The 17,353-nt window shown below is 48.1% G+C and overlaps 1 protein-coding gene across 1 annotated transcript; it reads left to right on the plus strand.

Annotated features, from left to right (window-relative positions):
• The first annotated feature begins 1,254 nt into the window (after nt 1-1,254).
• On the plus strand, nt 1,255-10,486 carry LOC135545425 (glutamine amidotransferase-like class 1 domain-containing protein 3, mitochondrial). The gene is made up of 5 exons (XM_064973030.1): nt 1,255-1,360; nt 2,892-3,004; nt 7,160-7,331; nt 9,256-9,457; nt 9,561-10,486. The coding sequence occupies exons 2-5, from the start codon at nt 2,897-2,899 to the stop codon at nt 9,751-9,753; spliced, it is 675 nt and encodes a 224-aa protein (XP_064829102.1). The 5' UTR covers nt 1,255-1,360; nt 2,892-2,896; the 3' UTR covers nt 9,754-10,486.
• Nucleotides 10,487-17,353: the final 6,867 nt, after the last annotated feature.

Raw genomic sequence — 17,353 nt, forward strand, 5'->3', positions numbered from 1 at the left:
CCTAGCTGACTATGACTGAGATATGGGCCACCTAGCTGACTATGACTGAGATATGGGCCACCTAGCTGACTATGACTGAGATATGGCTCACCTAGCTGACTATGACTGAGATATGGCCCACCTAGCTGACTATGACTGAGAAATGGCCCACCTAGCTGACTATGACTGAGATATGGCCCACCTAGCTGACTATGACTGAGATATGGCCCACCTAGCTGACTATGACTGAGAAATGGTACACCGAGCTGACTATGACTGAGAAATGGCCCACCGAGCTGACTATGACTGAGAAATGGCCCACCTAGCTGACTATGACTGAGATATGGCCCACCTAGCTGACTATGACTGAGAAATGGTACACCGAGCTGACTATGACTGAGAAATGGCCCACCGAGCTGACTATGACTGAGAAATGGCCCACCTAGCTGACTATGACTGACATATGGCCCACCTAGCTGACTATGACTGAGAAATGGCCCACCTAGCTGACCATGACTGAGATATGGCCCACCTAGCTGACTATGACTGAGATATGGGCCACCTAGCTGACTATGACTGAGATATGGGCCACCTAGCTGACTATGACTGAGATATGGCTCACCTAGCTGACTATGACTGAGATATGGCCCACCTAGCTGACTATGACTGAGAAATGGCCCACCTAGCTGACTATGACTGAGATATGGCCCACCTAGCTGACTATGACTGAGAAATGGCCCACCTAGCTGACTATGACTGAGATATGGCCCACCTAGCTGACTATGACTGAGATATGGCCCACCTAGCTGACTATGACTGAGAAATGGCCCACCTAGCTGACTATGACTGAGATATGGCCCACCTAGCTGACTATGACTGAGAAATGGCCCACCGAGCTGACTATGACTGAGAAATGGCCCACCGAGCTGACTATGACTGAGATATGGTACACCTGTCTGTAAATACAAACTGTGTTTATTGTAGTCTTAGTCTAGAATAAATACATTATTTTGTAGACTGATAATATACACTGTCCATCCATCCATCCATCCATCCATCCATCCATCCATCCATCCATCCAGTGTCTTAGAGGTGTCAGAATGACTAAGCAGATTTAACATTGGCCAAACAGAGGAAGTCAGCAGCAGTTTCCCTTTCCCCTCCCTGCATCAGTCCCGTCATGACCTCACCGTACAGACAGACAGCCCTTCAGCCTTCTATGTAAAGCTGTAACCCAGACCACACCTCCGTGGGCGGGGCCAGGGCAGCCTGGGCAGGAAGGGTATAAAGCCAGTAGGATTCCAGTTTCACTGCAACAGGAGACAGCAGGTAGGAGAAGACGCCACAGACGCCATATACTACTGTAGTGTACCTTTACAAGGTGAGAGAACTGCTACTGCTGCTAGTAAACTAGTAGTCTCCTTCCCTATTCCGTTAGTATTCATGTTGTATTTAGAGTTGTAAATGTGTCGCCAGGTGAACATTGTGGTTTTAGGATGGAAATGTGGTAACGTTCTTCGTCTTTTATACACAACACAACAGCAGAACTTTCATGGAGACTTGCAACATTTACAATATTTATAATGATCGGTGAACTGATGCTTATCTAAATCTCTGTGCTTTCTGTTCCTTTACACCGACTCTACTCTCCCTCCACTCCAGTTCCTGTTTCTGTCTGCCTCGACCAGGTGTTGTTGACTAGAAACATAGAGAGAGAGGGAGGGAAGAAGGGGGGAGGAGAGAGACAGAGAAAGAAAGGGAGTGAGGGAGGGAGGGAGACAGAGAGAGAAAGAGAGAGAGCGCGTGAAGGGGGAGGAAGAGAGATAAAGAAAGAGAGAGAGAGAGAGAGAGAGAGAGAGAGAGAGAGAAAGAGATAGAGCGCGGGAAGGGGGAGGAAGAGAGATAAAGAAAGAGAGGGAGAGAGAGAGAGAGAGAGAGAGAGAGAGAGAGACAGAGAGAGAGAGAGAGAGAGAGAGAGAGAGAGAGAGAGAGAGAGAGAGAGAGAGAGAGAGAGAGAGAGAGAGAGAGCGCGGGAAGGGGGAGGAAGAGAGATAAAGAGAGAGAGAGAGAGAGAGAGAGAGAGAGAGACAGAGAGAGAGAGAGAGAGAGAGAGAGACAGAGAGAGAGAGAGAGAGAGAGAGAGAGAGAGAGAGAGAGAGAGAGAGAGAGAGAGAGAGAGAGAGAGAGAGAGAGACAGAGAGAGAGAGAGAGAGAGAGAGAGAGAGAGAGAGAGAGAGAGAGAGAGAGAGAGAGAGAGAGAGAGAGAGACAGAGAGAGAGAGAGAGAGAGAGAGAGACAGAGAGAGACAGAGAGAGAGAGAGAGAGAGAGAGAGAGAGAGAGAGAGAGAGTGGGTGTTTCCTGTGTTGTTAGTTACCTGGGAACAGTCCTCCAGAGACTCAGTCATGTTTGGATTTTCAGGAGCCTTCTGTCACCGGTGGACCTGAGGCCTTTAAATGTTTAATAGTTGCTGCTGGGAGGGGCCAAGTCATCTTAAATGGCACCCTATTCACTAGATTCCCTATATAGTGCACTAGTTTTCCTATATAGGGAATAGGGTGCAATTTGGGAGGCAAGCCTTGGTGTACCCGACACTACATTGCCCAATTAATCTGGTTTTTGTAACATTATACACGGACACTCAGCTATGTGGTGTATGTAACCTGCCCCTCCATGTGCAGTGAGCTGCGTTGATGGTAAAACAAGGGGGTTTGTAAGGACACACTCTGGGGAACAGTTTAATCAAACTGCTGTTAGTGCTATCCCTGTCTCCATTCTGTTGTTCTGGTCTAACTCCAGACCATATGGTGTGTGTGTGTGTGTGTGTGTGTGTGTGTGTGTGTGTGTGTGTGTGTGTGTGTGTGTGTGTGTGTGTGTGTGTGTGTGTGTGTGTGTGTGTGTGTGCGTGTTGCAGGAGCCATGGTGAAGTGTGTAGCCGTAATTCTGTCAGGGTGTGGAGTCTATGATGGGACTGAGGTCCACGAGGCGTCAGCTGTACTGGTCCACCTCAGCAGGGCTGGAGCTAAGGTAAGGGTGGTCTACATTAGGGTTAGGGCCTAAGGTAAGGGTAGTCTACATTAGGGTTAGGGCCTAAGGTAAGGGTGGTCTACATTAGGATTAGGGCCTAAGGAAAGGGTGGTCTACATTAGGATTAGGGCCTAAGGAAAGGGTGGTCTACATTAGGGTTAGGGCATAAGGTAAGGGTGGTCTACATTAGGGTTAGGGGCTAAGGTAAGGGTGGTCTACATTAGGGTTAGGGGCTAAGGTAAGGATGGTCTACATTAGAGTTAGGGCCTAAGGTAAGGGTAGTCTACATTAGGGTAAGGGGCTAAGGTAAGGGTGGTCTACATTAGGGTTAGGGCCTAAGGTAAGGGTGGTCTACATTAGGGTTAGGGCCTAAGGTAAGGGTGGTCTACATTAGGGTTAGGGCCTAAGGAAAGGGTGGTCTACATTAGGGTTAGGGCCTAAGGAAAGGGTGGTCTACATTAGGGTTAGGGGCTAAGGTAAGGGTGGTCTACATTAGGGTTAGGGGCTAAGGTAAGGGTGGTCTACATTAGGGTTAGGGGCTAAGGTAAGGGTGGTCTACATTAGGGTTAGGGGCTAAGGTAAGGATGGTCTACATTAGAGTTAGGGCCTAAGGTAAGGGTAGTCTACATTAGGGTAAGGGGCTAAGGTAAGGGTGGTCTACATTAGGGTTAGGGCCTAAGGAAATAGGTGGTCTACATTAGGGTTAGGGGCTAAGGTAAGGGTGGTCTACATTAGAGTTAGGGCCTAAGGTAAGGGTGGTCTACATTAGGGTTAGGGGCTAAGGTAAGGGTGGTCTACATTAGGGTTAGGGGCTAAGGTAAGGGTGGTCTAAATTAGGGTTAGGGCCTAAGGTAAGGGTGGTCTACATTAGGGTTAGGGCCTAAGGTAAGGGTGGTCTACATTAGGGTTAGGGCCTAAGGTAAGGGTGGTCTACATTAGGGTTAGGGCCTAAGGAAAGGGTGGTCTACATTAGGGTTAGGGCCTAAGGAAAGGGTGGTCTACATTAGGGTTAGGGGCTAAGGTAAGGGTGGTCTACATTAGGGTTAGGGGCTAAGGTAAGGGTGGTCTACATTAGGGTTAGGGGCTAAGGTAAGGGTGGTCTACATTAGGGTTAGGGGCTAAGGTAAGGGTGGTCTACATTAGAGTTAGGGCCTAAGGTAAGGGTGGTCTACATTAGGGTTAGGGGCTAAGGTAAGGGTGGTCTACATTAGGGTTAGGGGCTAAGGTAAGGGTGGTCTAAATTAGGGTTAGGGCCTAAGGTAAGGGTGGTCTACATTAGGGTTAGGGCCTAAGGTAAGGGTGGTCTACATTAGGGTTAGGGCCTAAGGTAAGGGTGGTCTACATTAGGGTTAGGGCCTAAGGAAAGGGTGGTCTACATTAGGATTAGGGCCTAAGGAAAGGGTGGTCTACATTAGGGTTAGGGCATAAGGTAAGGGTGGTCTACATTAGGATTAGGGCCTAAGGAAAGGGTGGTCTACATTAGGATTAGGGCCTAAGGAAAGGGTGGTCTACATTAGGGTTAGGGCATAAGGTAAGGGTGGTCTACATTAGGGTTAGGGGCTAAGGTAAGGGTGGTCTACATTAGGGTTAGGGGCTAAGGTAAGGATGGTCTACATTAGAGTTAGGGCCTAAGGTAAGGGTAGTCTACATTAGGGTAAGGGGCTAAGGTAAGGGTGGTCTACATTAGGGTTAGGGCCTAAGGTAAGGGTGGTCTACATTAGGGTTAGGGCCTAAGGTAAGGGTGGTCTACATTAGGGTTAGGGCCTAAGGAAAGGGTGGTCTACATTAGGGTTAGGGCCTAAGGAAAGGGTGGTCTACATTAGGGTTAGGGGCTAAGGTAAGGGTGGTCTACATTAGGGTTAGGGGCTAAGGTAAGGGTGGTCTACATTAGGGTTAGGGGCTAAGGTAAGGGTGGTCTACATTAGGGTTAGGGGCTAAGGTAAGGATGGTCTACATTAGAGTTAGGGCCTAAGGTAAGGGTAGTCTACATTAGGGTAAGGGGCTAAGGTAAGGGTGGTCTACATTAGGGTTAGGGCCTAAGGAAATAGGTGGTCTACATTAGGGTTAGGGGCTAAGGTAAGGGTGGTCTACATTAGAGTTAGGGCCTAAGGTAAGGGTGGTCTACATTAGGGTTAGGGGCTAAGGTAAGGGTGGTCTACATTAGGGTTAGGGGCTAAGGTAAGGGTGGTCTAAATTAGGGTTAGGGCCTAAGGTAAGGGTGGTCTACATTAGGGTTAGGGCCTAAGGTAAGGGTGGTCTACATTAGGGTTAGGGCCTAAGGTAAGGGTGGTCTACATTAGGGTTAGGGCCTAAGGTAAGGGTGGTCTACATTAGGGTTAGGGCCTAAGGAAAGGGTGGTCTACATTAGGGTTAGGGCCTAAGGAAAGGGTGGTCTACATTAGGGTTAGGGGCTAAGGTAAGGGTGGTCTACATTAGAGTTAGGGCCTAAGGTAAGGGTGGTCTACATTAGGGTTAGGGGCTAAGGTAAGGGTGGTCTACATTAGGGTTAGGGGCTAAGGTAAGGGTGGTCTAAATTAGGGTTAGGGCCTAAGGTAAGGGTGGTCTACATTAGGGTTAGGGCCTAAGGTAAGGGTGGTCTACATTAGGGTTAGGGCCTAAGGTAAGGGTGGTCTACATTAGGGTTAGGGCCTAAGGAAAGGGTGGTCTACATTAGGGTTAGGGCCTAAGGAAAGGGTGGGCTACATTAGGGTTAGGGGCTAAGGTAAGGGTGGTCTACATTAGGGTTAGGGCCTAAGGTATGGGTGGTCTACATTAGGGTTAGGGCCTAAGGTAAGGGTAGTCTACATTAGGGTTAGGGCCTAAGGTAAGGGTGGTCTACATTAGGGTTAGGGCCTAAGGAAATAGGTGGTCTACATTAGGGTTAGGGCCTAAGGTAAGGGTGGTCTACATTAGGGTTAGGGCCTAAGGTAAGGGTGGTCTACATTAGGGTTAGGGCCTAAGGAAAGGGTGGTCTACATTAGGGTTAGGGCCTAAGGAAAGGGTGGTCTACATTAGGGTTAGGGGCTAAGGTAAGGGTGGTCTACATTAGGGTTAGGGGCTAAGGTAAGGGTGGTCTACATTAGGTTTAGGGGCTAAGGTAAGGGTGGTCTACATTAGGGTTAGGGGCTAAGGTAAGGGTGGTCTACATTAGGGTTAGGGCCTAAGGAAAGGGTGGTCTACATTAGGGTTAGGGCCTAAGGTAAGGGTGGTCTACATTAGGGTTAGGGACTAAGGTAAGGGTGGTCTACATTAGGGTTAGGGGCTAAGTTAAGGGTGGTCTACATTAGGGTTAGGGCCTAAGGTAAGGGTGGTTTACATTAGGGCCGGAGCTAAGGTAAGTGTGGTCTACTCCCTCCTCTCACCTCCTCTCCTAACCCCCCCACCTCCTCTTCACTCCTCTCACCTCCTCTCCTAACCCCCCCTCCACCTCCTCTTCACTCCTCTCCTCTCCTAACCTCTCCTCCGCCTCCTCTTCACTCCTCTCCTCTCCTCCACCCTCCTCCGCCTCCCCATCCTCTCCTCCCTCTCTTCTCCTCTCCCTCCTCTCCCTCTCACCTCCTCTCCGAACCCCTCATCCGCCTCCTCTTCACTCCTCTCCTCTCCTCCACCCTCCTCCGACTCCCCATCCTCTCCTCTCCTCTCTTCTCCTCCCCCTCCTCCTTCCTCTCACCTCCTCTCCTAACCCCTCCTCCGCCTCCTCTTCACTCCTCTCCTCTCCTCCACCCTCCTCCGCCTCCCCATCCTCTCCTCTCCTCTCTTCTCCTCTCCCTCCTCTCCCTCTCACCTCTCCCGAACCCCTCATCCGCCTCCTCTTCACTCCTCTCCTCTCCTCCACCCTCCTCCACCCTCCTCCGTCTCCCCATCCTCTCCTCTCCTCTCTTCTCCTCCCCCTCCTCCTTCCTCTCACCTCCTCTCCTAACCCCTCATCCGCCTCCTCTTCACTCCTCTCCTCCCCCTCTCCTCCCCCTCCCCATCCTCTCCTCTCTTCTCCTCCCCCTCCTCCTTCCTCTCACCTCCTCTCCTAACCCCTCATCCGCCTCCTCTTCACTCCTCTCCTCTCCTCCCCCTCTCCTCCCCCTCTCCTCCCCCTCCTCTCCTCCCCCTCCTCACTCCTCCTCTCTTTTCCTCACCTTCCTCTCCCCTTCCCTCTCCCAGGTCCAGATGTTTGCCCCCAACGTGGACCAAATGCATGTAGTGAACCACTGTGAGGGGAAACCCACGGCTGAGACACGCAACGTCCTAGAGGAGAGTGCTCGAATCGCCCGCGGCGATGTGTCTGACCTTGCCAAGCTAGAGATCACCGCCTTCCACGCCCTCGTTATCCCAGGTGAGCATTACTCCTTCATCTAGCACCAGCACTATATATTCTATATCTCTGTTACTATATCATCTCTCCTTTATTCTATACCTCTGTTACTATATCATCTCTCCTTTATTCTATATCTCTGTTACTATATCATCTCTCCTTTATTCTATATCTGTTACTATATCATCTCTCCTTTATTCTATATCTCTGTTACTATATCATCTCTCCTTTATTCTATATCTCTGTTACTATATCATCTCTCCTTTATTCTATATCTCTGTTACTATATCATCTCTCCTTTATTCTATATCTCTGTTACTATATCATCTCTCCTTTATTCTATATCTGTTACTATATCATCTCTCCTTTATTCTATATCTCTGTTACTATATCATCTCTCCTTTATGCTATATCTCTGTTACTATATCATCTCTCCTTTATTCTATATCTCTGTTACTATATCATCTCTCCTTTATTCTATATCTCTGTTACTATATCATCTCTCCTTTATGCTATATCTCTGTTACTATATCATCTCTCCTTTATTCTATATCTCTGTTACTATATCATCTCTCCTTTATGCTATATCTCTGTTACTATATCATCTCTCCTTTATGCTATATCTCTGTTACTATATCATCTCTCCTTTATGCTATATCTCTGTTACTATATCATTTCTCCTTTATTCTATATCTCTGTTACTATATCATCTCTCCTTTATTCTATATCTCTGTTACTATATCATCTCTCCTTTATTCTATATCTCTGTTACTATATCATCTCTCCTTTATTCTATATCTGTTACTATATCATCTCTCCTTTATTCTATATCTCTGTTACTATATCATCTCTCCTTTATTCTATATCTCTGTTACTATATCATCTCTCCTTTATTCTATATCTCTGTTACTATATCATCTCTCCTTTATGCTATATCTCTGTTACTATATCATCTCTCCTTTATGCTATATCTCTGTTACTATATCATCTCTCCTTTATGCTATATCTCTGTTACTATATCATCTCTCCTTAATCTATATCTCTGTTACTATATCATCTCTCCTTAATATATTTCTCTGTTACTATATCATCTCTCCTTAATATATTTCTCTGTTACTATATCATCTCTCTTTTATGCTATATCTGTTTCTATATCTTCTCTCCTTTATTCTATATCTCTGTTACTATATCATCTCTCCTTTATTCTATATCTCTGTGTCTATATCATCTCTCCTTTATTCTATATCTCTGTGTCTATATCATCTCTCCTTTATTCTATTTATCTCTGTGTCTATATCATCTCTCCTTTATCCTATATCTTTGTTACTATATCATCTCTCCTTTCTGCTATATATCTCTGTTACTATATCATCTCTCCTTTATTCCATGTCTCTGTTACTATATCATCTCTCCTTAATCTATATCTCTGTTACTATATCAACTCTCCTTTATTCTATATCTCTGTTACTATATCATCTCTCCTTTATGCTCTATATCTCTGTTACTATATCATCTCTCCTTTATGCCATATCTCTGTGTCTATATCTTCTCTCCTTTAATCTATATCTCTGTTACTATATCATCTCTCCTTTATTCTATATCTCTGTGTCTATATCATCTCTCCTTTATTCTATATCTCTGTGTCTATATCATCTCTCCTTTATTCTATTTATCTCTGTGTCTATATCATCTCTCCTTTATTCTATATCTTTGTTACTATATCATCTCTCCTTTATGCTATATATCTCTGTTACTATATCATCTCTCCTTTATTCTATATCTCTGTTACTATATCATCTCTCCTTTTTGCTATATCTCTGTTACTATATCATCACTCTTTCACTATGACTTCATTTCAATCATTCTACTCCCACCAACCCCAAACAAAACAAAACCACTGGTCTCCGCAGTGCTCCTCTCAACTGAACTGTGTTGTGTTTTGCAGGTGGTTTTGGCGTGGCTAAAAATCTGTCTGACTGGGCTGTGAAGGGGAAGGAGTTCACGGTTCAACCCCAAGTAGAGAAGCTGATTAAGGGGTTCCACGCTGCAGGCAAGCCCCTGGCTATGTGCTGCATCTCCCCTGTCCTAGCTGCTAAGGTCCTGCCGGGGTGTGAGATCACCGTGGGACAGGACAAGGAGTGTGAGAGGTGAGTTACAATGTCTCAGGTGTGTGTGTGTGCTGATATGTTTTAACAGAACAAAGCAGTATGTTTTTAACCCTGCTGCTTTTCTTCTCCCTCCTGCCACTAGATGGCCCCATGCCCAGACGGCAACTTCCATGAAGGAGCTGGGCTGTAAACATGTGAATAAGAAAGTGGGGGAGGTCCACATCGATGTGAAGAACAAGCTGGTCACCTCCTCCGCCTTCATGTGTAACGCTCCCATACATGAGGTGTTTGACGGGGTGGGCGTCATGGTTACAGAACTGCTCAAACTGGCCTAGGACACGTCTGAGATTCAGAATACTGATTAGCTGTGCTTCTCAAAAGGCACCCTGTTCCCTTTATAGTGCTGATGTGATCTTCTCAAAAGACACCCTGTTCCCTTTATAGTGCTGAAGTGATCTTCTCAAAAGACACCCTGTTCCCTTTATAGTGCTGATGTGAGCTTCTCAAAAGACACCCTGTTCCCTTTATAGTGCTGATGTGATCTTCTCAAAAGACACCCTGTTCCCTTTATAGTGCTGATGTGATCTTCTCAAAAGACACCCTGTTCCCTATATAGTGCTGATGTGATCTTCTCAAAAGGCACCCTGTTCCCTTTATAGTGCTGATGTGATCTTCTCAAAAGACACCCTGTTCCCTTTATAGTGCTGATGTGATCTTCTCAAAAGGCACCCTGTTCCCTTTATAGTGCTGATGTGATCTTCTCAAAAGGCACCCTGTTCCCTTTATAGTGCTGATGTGATCTTCTCAAAAGACACCCTGTTCCCTTTATAGTGCTGATGTGATCTTCCCAAAAGACGGGAATCGGGAGCCATTTGGGAAGTGACCTCACAATCATGTTTGTTGTTGTTGTTGTTGTTGTTTGTTTACCTGGAGACCCTCCTGATCTGAATGTAATGGACACACAGAAGAAGCAGAAGAAGATAGTGTTTCTGTTGCTTTATCTGTCTGACAGTGGGATGACTTGTGTTTTTATCAACATCGTAATAAAAGTACAACCAAATTCTGGAATGAACGACTTTTCATTTGATTAGTTTTTTCAGCTGACCACTAGGTTTTTATATGGTATATTATTGTCATACGGGGTTATGAACAGCTCGTTCTTTCTCCGTGCATTTAGCATACAGGTTAGATTGACAGAGTACATCCTGTTGGCACATAGTGGGGAATTCCCACCCGAGTTAAGCGGGTAAATGGAATGGAATTCACGTTTATGCACTTTTCTCTCTACACAGCAAATTGCCCCGTGTTGATTTTTCAGTGTAACATTTATAGTGTTGATTCAGGAATTAAATTCACTGTGTAAAATAACCCCCAGTCTTCGAGTTAATGACCCTGGGTTGCTCGTCTTTTCAGTTCACTGCAGCTCGTTCGCTGCACACTCAAACTGGACCGTTTTATCTCAAGTCTCTTCATTCAGAGACTCAATCGTGGACACTCTTAATGACAGTTGTGGCTGCTTTGCGTGATGTCTTGATGTCTTCCACCTTCTTGCTCTTTGTGCTGTCGCTGTACATTTCAAAGTGCTGGACAAATAGTTATATTGACTACGTCCGTCATCGCTCGCTCATTAATGTCTTCATCGAAATTTCGGATTGCCTCTTATCCGCTTGTCGTAGGCTTTTGCCATAGTTTGTACATCTCAATTGTCAGTAGAAACCACATTTGTTTAAGCAAGTCAGTCATATCTGCTATGTTTTTTTTAAAGGCAGTAAATGAGGCTGAATGAGGCTCAGTAACCTGGGGCTCAGTCACCTGGGGGCTCAGTCACCTGGGGGCTCAGTCACCTGGGGCTCAGTCACCTGGGGCTCAGTCACCTGGGGGCTCAGTCACCTGGGGGCTCAGTCACCTGGGGCTCAGTCACCTGGGGCCTAGTCACCTGGGGGCTAGTCACCTGGGGCCTCGTCACCTGGGGGCTCAGTCACCTGGGGGCTCAGTCACCTGGGAGCTCAGTCACCTGGGGGCTCAGTCACCTGGGGCTCAGTCACCTGGGGCCTAGTCACCTGGGGCTCAGTCACCTGGGGCTCAGTCACCTGGGGCCTCGTCACCTGGGGGCTCAGTCACCTGGGGCTCAGTCACCTGGGGGCTAGTCACCTGGGGCCTCGTCACCTGGGGGCTCAATCACCTGGGGGCTCAGTCACCTGGGGGCTCAGTCACCTGGGGCTCAGTCACCTGGCGCTCAGTCATCTGAGGGCTCAGTCACCTGGGGGCTCAGTCACCTGGGGCTCAGTCACCTGGGGCTCAGTCACCTGGGGGCTCAGTCACCTGGGGGCACCTGGGGGCTCAGTCACCTGGGGCTCAGTCACCTGGGGCTCTGTCACCTGGGGGCTCAGTCACCTGGGGCTCAGTCACCTGGGGGCTCAGTCACCTGGGGGCTCAGTCACCTGGGGCTCTGTCACCTGGGGGCTCAGTCACCTGGGGCTCAGTCACCTGGGGCTCTGTCACCTGGGACTCAGTCACCTGGGGCTCTGTCACCTGGGACTCAGTCACCTGGGGGCTCAGTCACCTGGGGCTCAGTCACCTGGGGCTCAGTCACCTGGGGCTCAGTCACCTGGGACTCAGTCACCTGGGGCTCAGTCACCTGGGGGCTCAGTCACCTGGGGGCTCAGTCACCTGGGGCTCAGTCACCTGGGGCTCACCTGGGACTCAGTCACCTGGGGCTCAGTCACCTGGGGCTCAGTCACCTGGGACTCAGTCACCTGGGGGCTCAGTCACCTGGGACTCAGTCACCTGGGGGCTCAGTCACCTGGGGCTCAGTCACCTGGGGCTCAGTCACCTGGGGCCTCGTCACCTGGGGGCTCAGTCACCTGGGGCTCAGTCACCTGGGGCTCAGTCACCTGGGGGCTCAGTCACCTGGGGCTCAGTCACCTGGGGGCTCAGTCACCTGGGGCTCAGTCACCTGGGGGCTAGTCACCTGGGGCTCAGTCACCTGGGGGCTAGTCACATGGGGCTCAGTCACCTGGGGGCTCAGTCACCTGGGGGCTCAGTCACCTGGGGCTCAGTCACCTGGGGCCTAGTCACCTGGGGCCTCGTCACCTGGGGGCTCAGTCACCTGGGGGCTCAGTCACCTGGGGGCTAGTCACCTGGGGCCTCGTCACCTGGGGGCTCAGTCACCTGGGGGCTCAGTCACCTGGGGGCTCAGTCACCTGGGGCCTCGTCACCTGGGGGCTCAGTCACCTGGGGGCTCAGTCACCTGGGGGCTAGTCACCTGGGGCCTCGTCACCTGGGGGCTCAGTCACCTGGGGGCTCAGTCACCTGGGGGCTCAGTCACCTGGGGGCTCAGTCACCTGGGGGCTAGTCACCTGGGGCCTCGTCACCTGGGGGCTCAGTCACCTGGGGGCTCAGTCATCTGGGGGCTCAGTCACCTGGGGGCTCAGTCACCTGGGAGCTCAGTCACCTGGGGGCTCAGTAACCTGGGGCTCAGTCACCTGGGGTTCAGTCACCTGGGGGCTCAGTCACCTGGGGCTCAGTCACCTGGGGGCTCAGTCACCTGGGGGCTCAGTCACCTGGGGGCTCAGTCACCTGGGGGCTCAGTCACCTGGGGGCTCAGTCACCTGTGGTTCAGTCACCTGGGGCTCAGTCACCTGGGGGCTCAGTCACCTGGGGCTCAGAGTCACCTGGGGCTCAGTCACCTGGGGGCTCAGTCACCTGGGGCTCAGTCACCTGGGGCTCAGTCACCTGGGGGCTCAGTCACCTGGGGGCTCAGTCACCTGGGGCTCAGAGTCACCTGGGGCTCAGTCACCTGGGGCCTAGTCACCTGGTCAGGTCGCAATTGTAAATGAGAACTTGTTCTCAACTTGACTACTGGTTAAATAAAGGTGAAATAAAAAAATAAAAAAAATAAAAAATTGTGTTGCCACTCTCAACTGATCATTAGAAAACGTTGAATTGTTGAAAGTCATTGCTATTGCAAAGCTCTTATTATTAAAGATGTAGTTGAGGTATAACTCTGACCTGGGACTCTGCTGATAACCAGGTGTAACAGTGGTAAGGTGTTGGGAGTCTGCTGATAACCAGGTGTAACAGTGGTAAGGTGTTGGGACTCTGTTGATAACCAGGTGTAACAGTGGTAAGGTGTTGGGAGTCTGTTGATAACCAGGTGTAACAGTGGTAAGGTGTTGGGACTCTGCTGATAACCAGGTGTAACAGTGGTAAGGTGTTGGGACTCTGCTGATAACCAGGTGTAACAGTGGTAAGGTGTTGGGACTCTGCTGATAACCAGGTGTAACAGTGGTAAGGTGTTTGGACTCTGCTGATAGCCAGGTGTAACAGTGGTAAGGTGTTGGGAGTCTGTTGATAACCAGGTGTAACAGTGGTAAGGTGTTGGGACTCTGCTGATAACCAGGTGTAACAGTGGTAAGGTGTTGGGAGTCTGTTGATAACCAGGTGTAACAGTGGTAAGGTGTTGGGACTCTGCTGATAACCAGGTGTAACAGTGGTAAGGTGTTGGGAGTCTGTTGATAACCAGGTGTAACAGTGGTAAGGTGTTGGGACTCTGCTGATAACCAGGTGTAACAGTGGTAAGGTGTTGGGACTCTGCTGATAACCAGGTGTAACAGTGGTAAGGTGTTGGGACTCTGCTGATAACCAGGTGTAACAGTGGTAAGGTGTTTGGACTCTGCTGATAGCCAGGTGTAACAGTGGTAAGGTGTTGGGACTCTGCTGATGGGACTCTGCTGATAACTAGGTGTAACAGTGGTAAGGTGTTGGGACTCTGTTGATAACCAGATGTAACAGTGGTAAGGTGTTGGGAGTCTGTTGATAACCAGGCGTAACAGTGGTAAGGTGTTGGGACTGCTGATAACCAGGTGTAACAGTGGTAAGGTGTTGGGACTCTGCTGATGGGACTCTGCTGATAACTAGGTGTAACAGTGGTAAGGTGTTGGGACTCTGTTGATAACCAGATGTAACAGTGGTAAGGTGTTGGGACTCTGTTGATAACCAGGCGTAACAGTGGTAAGGTGTTGGGACTGCTGATAACCAGGTGTAACAGTGATAAGGTGTTGGGACTCTGCTGTTGGGACTCTGTTGATAACCAGGTGTAACAGTGGTAAGGTGTTGGGAGTCTGTTGATAACCAGATGTAACAGTGGTAAGGTGTTGGGACTCTGCTGATAACCAGGTGTAACAGTGGTAAGGTGTTGGGACTCTGCTGATGGGACTCTGCTGATAACTAGGTGTAACAGTGGTAAGGTGTTGGGACTCTGTTGATAACCAGATGTAACAGTGGTAAGGTGTTGGGACTCTGTTGATAACCAGGCGTAACAGTGGTAAGGTGTTGGGACTGCTGATAACCAGGTGTAACAGTGATAAGGTGTTGGGACTCTGCTGTTGGGACTCTGTTGATAACCAGGTGTAACAGTGGTAAGGTATTGGCCCTAACAGTTTGTGGGCACCGTTGGTCACCGTTAAAGTGCAATTCATGAACTGTTTAGTGTTTTGTGGTGTAGAGGCTGTGCTGGCATGCATCCCACATTTTTTTTGGGGGGGGAGCACCAAGATATACATGCTAAAATTGCCACTGCTCTGATCCCATATCTCCACATAGTTTTGCCAGCAGGTGTGAGCACGCTGAATGTGGGTTGATGTAGTTTACAATCAAAGTTACCTGCTGCAGTAGATCTGAGTTCTGTGCTCATGTAACGGCGTTCTTTTGTTGTTGAAGGAGAGTCGGACCGAAATGCAGCGTGTAAGTTACTCATGTTTATTTAAAGACAAAACGAACGAACTAACACGAATAACTAAATAAATACAAAAAAAACAACAAACAGAACGAAACCTAATACAGCCTGACTGGTGAAACTAACACAGAGACAGGGACAATCACCCACGAAATGCAAAGCGAAATCAGGCTACCTAAACACGGTTCCCAATCAGCGACAACGAGAAGCGCCTGACTCTGATTGAGAACCGCCTCAGGCAGCCAACCTAATTAACACACACACACCCCTAATTAACTACCAACCCAAACACTACAAACCCCAATACGGAAATACAATACATAATAACCCCATGTCACACCCTGGTCTGACTAACTAATAAACTAAAACACACAATACTAAGACCAAGGCGTGACAGCTCAGCTCTATTTCCGCCAGTTGCTCTCGGTTTATCATACAATGCATCCACTCTGGGGTCAGTCTGGGGTCAAATCAAATCAAATCATTATATAGCCCTTCGTACATCAGCTGATATCTCAAAGTGCTGTACAGAAACCCAGCCTAAAACCCCAAACAGCAAGCAATGCAGGTGTAGAAGCACGGTGGTTAGGAAAAACTCCCTCGAAAAGCCAAAACCTAGGAAGAAACCTAGAGAGGAACCAGGCTATGTGGGGTGGCCAGTCCTCTTCTGGCTGTGCCGGGTGGAGATTTTAACAGAACATGGCCAAGATGTTCAAATGTTCATAAATGACCAGCATGGTCAAATAATAATAATCACAGGCAGAACAGTTGAAACTGGAGCAGCAGCACGACCAGGTGAACTGGGGACAGCAAGGAGTCATCATGTCAGGTAGTCCTGAGGCATGGTCCTAGGGCTCAGGTCCTCCGAGAGAGAGAAAGAAAGAGAGAAAGAGAGAATTAGAGAGAGCATACTTAAATTCACACAGGACACCGAATAGGACAGGAGAAGTACTCCAGATATAACAAACAGACCCTAGCCCCACGACACATAAACTACTGCAACATAACTGGAGGCTGAGACAGGAGGGGTCAGGAGACACTGTGGCCCCATCCGAGGACACCCCCGGACAGGAGAGGGCCAAACAGGAAGGATATAACCCCACCCACTTTGCCAAAGGACAGCCCCTACACCACTAGAGGGATATCTTCAACCACCAACTTACCATCCAGAGACAAGGCCGAGTATAGCCCACAAAGACCTCCGCCACGGCACAACCCAAGGGGGGGGCAACACAGACAGGAAGATCACATCAGAGACTCAACCCACTCAACCCGCTTTGTAGGTTAGCAGTAAAATCTTGAAATCAGCCCTTGCCTTAACAGGAAGCCAGTGTATGGAGGCTATTACTGGAGTAATATGATCAAATGTTTTGGTTCTAGTCAGGATTCTAGCAGCCGTATTTAGCACTAACCATGTGTATGTAATAAATAAAATGTGAATTGATTTGATGTGATTTGTCATGGAAAGAGTAGGTGTTCTTAATATTTTGTACACTCAGTGTATGTGATGTATTATCATTAACGGTTACATTTTATTGATAACATTTGCTTACATTAGGAACTCCCTTGGTGAAGTCCACAGGACTGAACATTAGCAAATTCAACATACATGTCTCTATCACTATCACTGACACATACAGATCAGTGGTAACTCTACAATTCACTGGAAAAGGCAATGCACACCGGGAAATTATACTCGAGGTGTGCCTTATTGGGGGCATGGCTTTCAAATTGTTATTTTTGGCCACCCGTGAGAGGCAGTATCATTTTAACTGGTCTATGCTTGCGCTAATTTACATGTTATAATGTCTGCTGCCGGTTCTGATGTCTTAAATGTTTACATAAGAGCATGTAGCAATAAAGACTTGTGAGTGTAGTTTGTAATGTCCTTAACTCAACATTGACCTTGTCAAGAAATACGGACCTCTTGATGTGGTGTTTAAAACTACTATATAAGGTGTTATTGTAGAACTCCATTGGGGTAAACAATAAAGACTTCCTGGTGTTAAAACTACTACATGAGGTGTTCTTGCATGACACTGAAAGTGTTAATGCCCTAACACTGACAAAGTGTAACAGCCTCAGCACTGAGTACAGTGTTAATTTAACACTCAAAAGTTTGGACCGTAAGACACTGGTCCAATTTTAAATGCAACACTGTTAGGGTTCATGTGAACTAGGCAAGTCAGTTAAGAACA

This window comes from Oncorhynchus masou, chromosome 9 (assembly GCF_036934945.1).
Source record: "Oncorhynchus masou masou isolate Uvic2021 chromosome 9, UVic_Omas_1.1, whole genome shotgun sequence".
Taxonomy (NCBI): domain Eukaryota; kingdom Metazoa; phylum Chordata; class Actinopteri; order Salmoniformes; family Salmonidae; genus Oncorhynchus; species Oncorhynchus masou.